An 8,186-nucleotide genomic window follows, 5' to 3' on the forward strand; every position below is an offset into this window, starting at 1 on the left:
AGCGAAAGAGGGAGCGGTAGCAAAGTCAGTGGCGCAGAAAAACACTGCGGCTGATGAAAATCAACAGCGCTAAGCGTTAACTTCGCCACTCGCAGCCCAGCACGGCCCAAACCGATTGCTGTGTTGCAACTGACAGCAGTTGCTGTTGTTGTTGCTGCAACTCCTCACACAAAATGGCGCACGCTTGTCGCCAGAGCGAGTGCGCCATAGTCAAACTCGCAGTCGCAGTCGTAGTCGTTGTCTGCGTAGGCGTCGGCGTCGGCGTCCACGCTGTCAGCCAATCAGCTTGCGCCGCTGCTGGAACCGGTCTGGCAGGTAGCTCCGTTTTAATTTTGGGCAACTGGAACTGAAACTGGAACCGGCTACGGCTACGACGTGTGCGCAGCTAAGCGACTGCCTCGATCAGCTCGAGATCAGTTCGTTGCGAAACGTCGTGCGTGTCAGAACCTCGAACGCAGCGCAGTAAAACCTAAAGAAGAACACAAATACAAAGAGATATAAATAATTATTTTCCCGAGTGTAGTGAAGTTTTGAGTGATTTTGTTTTGAAAATGTTGTCCATGCACGAATTAATGGATATGAGAATGCAGCAGCAGCTGGCACATGAGTTGTACCGTCAACAGATCATGCAACGCATACCGGGTAAGTTAATGTGGCATGAACAAAGGGACAGATTGAAGTGCCGACGTCAAAGCTCGCGATATTTTAAATAGGTTGTAGGTAACAGGTAATCAAGTAATTTTTTTTACAAAGAAATTAAATTATATTTAATTTGGGATTTATAGATTCAACTGAGTCAACTATTTAATTGAGATAATTTTCTAATTGAGACTGAAATCAGTCAAAAGCTGGGGAAATTGATCTCTAAAAATTAGTTAAGTGTAGATCATAAAACAAAGTAAAATTTTGATATTTAGAACTTGTGTCAATTCTACAATAAATTATTAATGGGTCTACTAAGGCTCTAATTAAAGCTGAGATTAGGTAATTAAAATTTCTGGGCATGTTGCTCTAATAAAGTAGATCATAAGGAGGAGTAAGAGAATAACTTGTTACACTTTTAAAATGTCAAACAATTAACTTTACAATTCCGATCTATGCATAGCATCAGTTTCTTATATAATTAGTTATTTCATAGCAATTTTCTAAAATTCTAAAACATAAATAAAGGCTATCTTGACTGAGCTGACTGATATAAAATCAGCGTTATGTATTGCATAATAACAGGCAAGACAGCAGCAATTTCGATGCATCCATAATTGAGTATCTTAACAAATTGTTATGGCATGTCTACACATAAAGAACTGGACAGACTAACGAACCAACCAAACCACTTCTAAGCAACTGACTAACATTGCAGTTTGGCATTTCTCCCTCTCTCTCTCTCTCTCACTTTGAACCAACAGATCCCTTTCCGAGCATGTTGCCGTTGCACATGGCACAACCCCAGCCACAGATGATGATGCCCAGCCGACCGACATTGCCGGGCGTAGAGGCCAAGTTGGAGAATAACGATTTGTGGCAGCAGTTCCATCAGATTGGCACCGAGATGATCATCACCAAAAGCGGCAGGTATGTTTCCCAAGAATTGTGTATGCCACATTTACATCCACATCCTATGCAAATATCGCTACAGTTTTTCCCTGCAACTTGAAGAGTCAAGTGCGGCTACAGGGCCTACGTAAATATTTGCCATGACCCTACTCACTCTCTCTCTCTTTCTCTCTCTCGCTTGTTGTCTCGAGAGAAACGCGGCCTAATGTGGCGCCTAGCGATAATTCAAAACGCAGCAGGAGCGAAAGAGCATGGACAGCAGTGACAACAACAAGAACAACAACAAGTGCAACCGCCGTCCTGGCGCCGGCGTGCTCATAAAAATCTTCTTTCTTGAGAGCGTTGACAATGCCGCAAGACCCAGATCTGGGAATGAACCCAAAGAATGGGTCTTTGCCGCGTTTCTACCTGCATTTTCACACTTTTGCCTACAATGAAACGCCGTTGTCTTGTCTTATGCATATGTATCTTATGTTAGTGATAGTTGGAATCGGGAATATGCATCTGAAAAAGCGACTACCGAGCGGCAGTTTGAAATTAACATAATTATGAGTCGGACAAGCGGACAGTCAGACAGATAGGAGAGGGAGTCGTTGCAGTGTGTCCACTTTCTCGGCTCATTAGCCAGGCATTGACTGCTCGTAACGCCACATTTGGAAGCCGTTAAGCTGCAAGCCAAGACACAGATCTTGTCTAATTGTTTGGCGCCAGCTTCTGAGCGCTCCGCAATTAATCATACATACGTAGAGCGGATCAAGCGCATATTGTTTGGTCTGAGATTTGTTTTTGTTACGTTTTAAATCGATGCAACGCTCGCTGCCTCTGCCTCTGCCCCCCTGTTGTTCATAATTACACACTTGTTAGCTCAGGCCACAAATCAAAATGTCATGGCAACGCCTTTTTTTGCGCTTAGAAAGAGACCTTGATTTATGTACATCGATATATGCTTTAGCTATCTGCTCACTTAATCAACTTCTATTCTTTTTTACAGACGCATGTTTCCCTCGATGCGTGTTTCCCTCAGCGGATTGGAGGAGGAGGCCAGCTACTGCGTGCTCCTCGAGATGGTGCCCATTGGCGATTGTCGCTACAAGTTCTCTGGCTCCCAATGGGTGCCAGCTGGCGGTGCCGAGCCACAGAGTCCACAGCGCATGTATCTGCATCCGGATAGTCCGGCAACTGGCGCACATTGGCAATCCCAGGCCTTGCTCTTCAACAAGGTCAAGCTGACGAATAATACACTCGATAGCAATGGACATGTAAGTGACATCTGATCTTGACACTAATCCGCAGTTACTTATAAAATATATCCTTCTCTCTATCTCAAATAGATTGTGCTGGCCAGCATGCACAAGTATCAGCCTCGTTTGCACATCATCCGGAGCAGTGAGCTCACCCAGCTGCCCTGGGCGCCACAGCAGGCGTTTGTCTTCCCGGAGACGGAGTTTGTCGCCGTAACAGCCTATCAGGTGGGTAGCTCTTGAGATTCTCTCAATGAACATGGTCAGAATCCACTTGAGAAAGACGTGACAGTCCGACAGACAGACAGTTTACAGTTTGTGAACTGTCGCTAATTGCCTGTGACTTTGTCTGTCAATCTATCAAGTGTTTCGCCGTCTACTTGATGACGCCAGCCAGCTCGGATTACAGCAGTCAACTAACCGAAATTGTTTTCAATTCCAGAACGATCGCATTACCAAGCTGAAGATCGACAACAATCCCTTTGCCAAGGGCTTCCGTGAGTCCGGCCAATCGCGTTGCAAGCGCAAGCTGAACAGCAGCTCCAACTCCAGTGCCGAATCCGAGGATGATGGCTCCAGTGTCAGCAGCTGTGATTCCCCGCAAGCAAAGCGTCAACGCTCCGACTTTGATCACGACTCTCAGCGCAGTCTCTCGCCGGCCTACTATGCTGCTCCAGCTGCAGTTGTTTCCCCGCATCCCGCTTATCATAATGCTATGGGCTACGCACCAGGAGCAGCTTTGTTGCAGGCCGCTTACTTTGTCGGAGGAGTGCCGCCAATGGCAACCCTGCAACAGTCTGCCTATGTGGCAACACCAGCAGCAGCGCCACAGCTGGAGACGCCAACAGTGTCCATCTCATCCCCTCACAGCACACCAACAAGCTCGCCACGCACAACAACCTCCAAAAAACGCAACAGTTTCAGCATTTCAGCCATTTTGGCCTATTGATGTTGTTGTTGTTGTTGCCATCTCAGCTTTGTTGTGATTACCGTGTGCATTATATTAGCATTAAGTTGTATTCTGTTAATTATTTCTAAGCGCAGCTTTCAAATAAAGCAAACATTATATCATATTATACGATCATTTGAAATTTTACTGCAGCCAACTTAACATATTTGTATCTACTGTGCGTTATTTAGCGATGTGAGTAAGCAACGCAGCATCGATATATTGACTATTAATTTGTCGATGTCTAACTTAATTCATTCAAAAAATATGGCTCTATGCAATTAGAAAAGTTACAAATATGCGATATTCTCGATATATCAATGCATCAATTATTGCATTGACAACTTTTAAATCAAATGTTAAAATCTATGTTATTTTAAACTTACATCACTAGCGTTATAGTCGAAAGTTCAGCGTTTGCCTGCAAAAGTTATCGATAATAAGCCCACGCATCTGTCGCTGCTGCACTCAAAAAGCCAGAGTGGAAGGGGGACCCCCGCAACCTTCGATGCTTCCGTTTTTACAGGTTTTGCAAGTTGGAAACAACTTTGGCGGGCCTAAAGCAAAATTAATGCGCTCCATCAGCGCCACTCTAAAGGCAAAGACAACGAATGTTTCGTTCAATGTGGCCTAAAACCAACTCCGGTAGTAGTTAAAACAATTCTCGACGATAAGGCATCCATTATGAGCAGCGATTTGACGGCTTTGAAGGCGTTTGGTCTTTGCCGACTGTTCGACTGTCGACTCGACCGACTCTACAAACTGATGACGCAGAAGCGATCAAGCGGCTGCTGTGCATCTCTTTGGCTTGTGAAATTTTCGTTTTTATCGCACCTTTTATGGCCATTGGCCATTGGGGATCGGGAGTCGAGAGTCAAGAGTCTGAAGTCGGCAGTCGGAGTTATGGGTCGAGAGCTGTTGGTGTGGCCATTTCTCGTAGCAGCATTATTATCGCGTCAAATGCGACAAATCTGTCTGCGCGCCGCGGCTGCTGCCTTTTTGGCCTGCATAATTGGTTCGATAAGCCAACGGGGCGACATTTCACGGCGCATGCGTGCGGTCCACGCCGGAGGCTTCCTAAACGGTGGCGCCAAACGTTTCGAGTTTAATAACTTTAATTAAGTTTTAAGGTACGCTAGAAACTCTCACTGCCTACATTATGGCCAAGTTCAAACAGTTAGCCGCAATATAAGACTATTCAAATAATCATTCATTTATTTTCAACTTTGAGCAATCGAAGCAAGAATTTAAAAAGCTTTATATTTTAAAGTAATAGGTACAAATTTAACAAATAAAAGCCTAATATTATTTTTTATCTATTAATTTTTCCATTTTAAATAACATATTTGTTTTTTATGTATAGTTTTAGTCTTACTTTGATATATTTTATATTTAGCTCCATATATATTTTAATTCGACTGATTATATGATGCTCACACTAAATAAATAAATTATAAAATATAGTATTATACATATACTTCAAAAAATTAAAATTCGGATTAAAACTTTAAATTTAGATAAACAAAAATATATTAGTTTTGCCTTGCTTATTGTTGTTTGATCATCGGTTAATTTTCATTCATAGAAATCTTTGCATATCTGAAGCATTAATTAAATCAGCGTGAAATAATTCACTGACTACAAATAAAAGTTGGGACATTGTATTAAAGCTGATTTGACTAATTTTGAGCTTAGTCGCTTTAAGTTTCAGTATGTTTTTTGTTTTTGTTTTAATTTTTGTCACATAAATTTGGCTTTAAAATGTTGAAACAATTAAATTATGGGATTTGCACGTTTTCACTCCGAAATTAGCTGATGATGTTGCTGTTTTTGTTGTCGGCATTTTGGGCTTTGGAAGTGTTTTTTAAACGTTGAGCCTTAATTTGTTGGATTTGTAAATATATGTACATATTTAATGTCGTTGTTTTCTTTTTGAAAAACAGTGGCAAAAAGCGTCAAAATTCGTAGATTATGCGATAAATATGCAAATTTAACGCTCACGTTTCTAATTTGTGCTTGTTTTAATATACTTAATGAATTTTTATTTGTTACCTGCTATTGCAATCCGGTTTTTGCGGTCAAAGCTGTTGATAATGATGATATTGTGGATAATGATGCTTTATTGTTATTGTAAAGGTGTTGCCGTTGCTGTATGTATTTTTTTGAATTGTATTACCAATTATTATATTTTTGGCCATTAAAGTGTTGGCGTGCTTGTTTTTTACGAGCGAGTAAACCACAAGAAAACTAGCTAAATATATAATTTAATTTGAAAGCGAGCGGAAAAACTGGTTATTAGAATTTTAAATTCAACAGTTAGAGGTATAAATAGCTCTTTTTGGTTAAATGCATTTGTAAAGTATGGATGGAAAATAGCTAAAACTTCTTTATTTTATCTAATTCGACTTCAAAATATTCTTTGAATTGATAATTTTCTCCCAAATTGTTGCTCAAAATCTAAAAACAATTTAAATTGCGCGCCGTTTGCAGTTGTTGATCATTTTTTAAACGTGTGGCAGCCTTGAAACGGTTCGATAGTTTGAACTTCCGGCAACTGTGGTATTGGCTAAACAGCTAGTGTTGTAAAACAAACACGTCTCTTTAGTAAGCTGCCATTCCGCTAGATGACGCTACTAATTACTTGAATTGAAGAATAAGAAAACGGTTTGTTTGATATTTGAATGATTTTCGACACTTCTGAATAAGTTTATTATTAAATTGCAGTTAAATATTGCGCCTGCAACCTTAGGCTGACAATTTGGCCAGCTCCTCGCGCAACTCGGAAGCATCAATGGGCGCCTTGGGTTGATCCTTTGAGCCTGCTCCCGCCAAGACGGCGGCCAACAAACGTGGACAACTCTTCTTGTGCATGAACCAATGGAGACGCTGGCACTCCCGATCGCAGTACTGCACCGCCTTGCACTTGGAGCACTTCTTGTCGGGCTTCTCCTGGCCACAGGAACTGCAGTAGCTCGTCTCGTCCTGCCAAAGTTTAAATATAATGGTCACTTTATAACTGATATGATTATGATGATACTGACCACAAAGCCACGCATTCCATTGATGGCATTACGTAGGATGACCAATGCTGGCGGTGCATCCTTGGCTCCCAGTTGCGTGGCTATTTGCCGGAACACCGTGCACTCGCGGAAGGGGAATTCCCGTGCACACTCGCGCACTGTAAATTCGACGTAGTCCAGTTGTCCCAGCTTGTTTTCCTTGAGCACACGCTTAACGAAGACCTCGATGAAGTCGCCTTTAGTGCTGGAATCTCCTTCGGCGGATTTGTCCTTGTGCTGTGCCTTGAACTGCTCCTCGCAGCGCAACAACTCCCCCACAATCCAGCCCAAATAGTGGAATTTAAATGCCATCAGTTCGTTGATGTCGTGTGTCTTTTGCATCTCCTTCTCGCACATCAGCACCAAAGCCTTGCGGAGATTGGGCAGTATCTTCAGCAGACCCAGCGATTGTGCATTAAGTGTAATTCGAACTGGATGCAGATTGATCTCCGTGACAAAGGTGTGAAAGGACTTCAGCAGTACGGGCGGAATGTGCGGCTCCGTCTGCTGTCCGTGCAGCTGTGTGTAGTACTCCAAACCGGAACATGTCACGTAGTTGTTGATGGTCTCCACGCAAGCGTGATTGCCCACGAAGGCGGCCATCTGCGAGGCAGTGCGAGATACGCTGTTTATACTGTTGGGATTGATGCCAGCATCCAGGAGTATCCGGCAAACCTGCGTGTTGCCGGACAAGGCGGCAAAGTGCAACGGCGTATAATCAGCGCCGTGTTGATTCAGATGAATGTCTGCACCCTGTATGGGAAAAGGGACACTAGTTAGACTTCGCTTTTAGTTACTATAGGTTCACTCACCATGTCCAGCAGCAGTTGCACCACTTCCTTGTTACCCTTGAAACTGGCGTGCGCCAAAATCGACATTCCACTGTCGTCCACAAAGTTGACGCCGCCTTTTAGCTGTCCCAGCAGCTGCTTGAAGCCGTTCGTGTCATTCTTGGAGATGCGCTCGATCAGCAGCAGCTGTATCTCATCCAGTTGGCACTTCTTGCCGTCCTCGCTCATGGTTATTTTATTTAAAAGAATGCAAACGCAAAACGTGTTTCTCACAAAAACATATGTTTCTTCCCAGCCATAAACTTAACATTTTTCTCAAATGTTATTAACAGTAGGCAGTGTTTATGTGCAGCTAGAAATGCTAATTAATCTATTCCGTTTTGCAAGGTAAAGCAGTTAAAAAATAATTTTTGCAAAATACTTTAAATAATGGTTGTGTTAACAAACATTTGATAAACATTGTAAATTTTAACAAAAAGAATTGCAATAATAAACAAATTTAAATTTAACAGACTGTAATATAACATAATTTTTTTACTGTAGTTAACAGAAAATGTACCGTGTGTTATCGATATACCGCGCAACAGTGAAT

The 8,186-nt window shown here is 42.3% G+C and overlaps 2 protein-coding genes across 2 annotated transcripts; one reads left to right on the plus strand and one right to left on the minus strand.

Annotated features, from left to right (window-relative positions):
• Positions 1-440: 440 nt before the first annotated feature.
• Positions 441-3,871, plus strand: LOC117788851 (T-box transcription factor TBX6). The gene is made up of 5 exons (XM_034627752.1): positions 441-642; positions 1,407-1,572; positions 2,546-2,813; positions 2,886-3,023; positions 3,238-3,871. The coding sequence occupies exons 1-5, from the start codon at positions 552-554 to the stop codon at positions 3,742-3,744; spliced, it is 1,170 nt and encodes a 389-aa protein (XP_034483643.1). The 5' UTR covers positions 441-551; the 3' UTR covers positions 3,745-3,871.
• Positions 3,872-6,426: 2,555 nt separating this feature from the next.
• LOC117788849 (ankyrin repeat and MYND domain-containing protein 2) lies at positions 6,427-7,872 on the minus strand. Its single transcript, XM_034627750.1, has 3 exons — positions 7,616-7,872; positions 6,786-7,556; positions 6,427-6,726 (listed from the first exon to the last, which is right to left on the minus strand). The coding sequence occupies exons 1-3, from the start codon at positions 7,820-7,822 to the stop codon at positions 6,490-6,492; spliced, it is 1,215 nt and encodes a 404-aa protein (XP_034483641.1). The 5' UTR covers positions 7,823-7,872; the 3' UTR covers positions 6,427-6,489.
• Positions 7,873-8,186: the final 314 nt, after the last annotated feature.

The sequence above is a fragment of the Drosophila innubila genome, assembly GCF_004354385.1.
Source record: "Drosophila innubila isolate TH190305 chromosome 3L unlocalized genomic scaffold, UK_Dinn_1.0 0_D_3L, whole genome shotgun sequence".
Classification (NCBI taxonomy): Eukaryota; Metazoa; Arthropoda; class Insecta; order Diptera; family Drosophilidae; genus Drosophila; species Drosophila innubila.

What these genes read in the sequence shown, in the direction of transcription:
- LOC117788851 (XM_034627752.1), top strand. Translation starts at nt 552, where the DNA reads ATGTTGTCCATGCACGAATTAATGGATATGAGAATGCAGCAGCAGCTG. An exon ending in CACTCGATAGCAATGGACAT is followed by an intron (nt 2,814 to 2,885) that starts GTAAGTGACATC and finishes TATCTCAAATAG; the next exon opens with ATTGTGCTGGCCAGCATGCA. An exon ending in TCGCCGTAACAGCCTATCAG is followed by an intron (nt 3,024 to 3,237) that starts GTGGGTAGCTCT and finishes TTTCAATTCCAG; the next exon opens with AACGATCGCATTACCAAGCT.
- LOC117788849 (XM_034627750.1), bottom strand. Translation starts at nt 7,822, where the DNA reads ATGAGCGAGGACGGCAAGAAGTGCCAACTGGATGAGATACAGCTGCTG. An exon ending in TGCAACTGCTGCTGGACATG is followed by an intron (nt 7,557 to 7,615) that starts GTGAGTGAACCT and finishes TTTCCCATACAG; the next exon opens with GGTGCAGACATTCATCTGAA. An exon ending in ATGGAATGCGTGGCTTTGTG is followed by an intron (nt 6,727 to 6,785) that starts GTCAGTATCATC and finishes AAACTTTGGCAG; the next exon opens with GACGAGACGAGCTACTGCAG.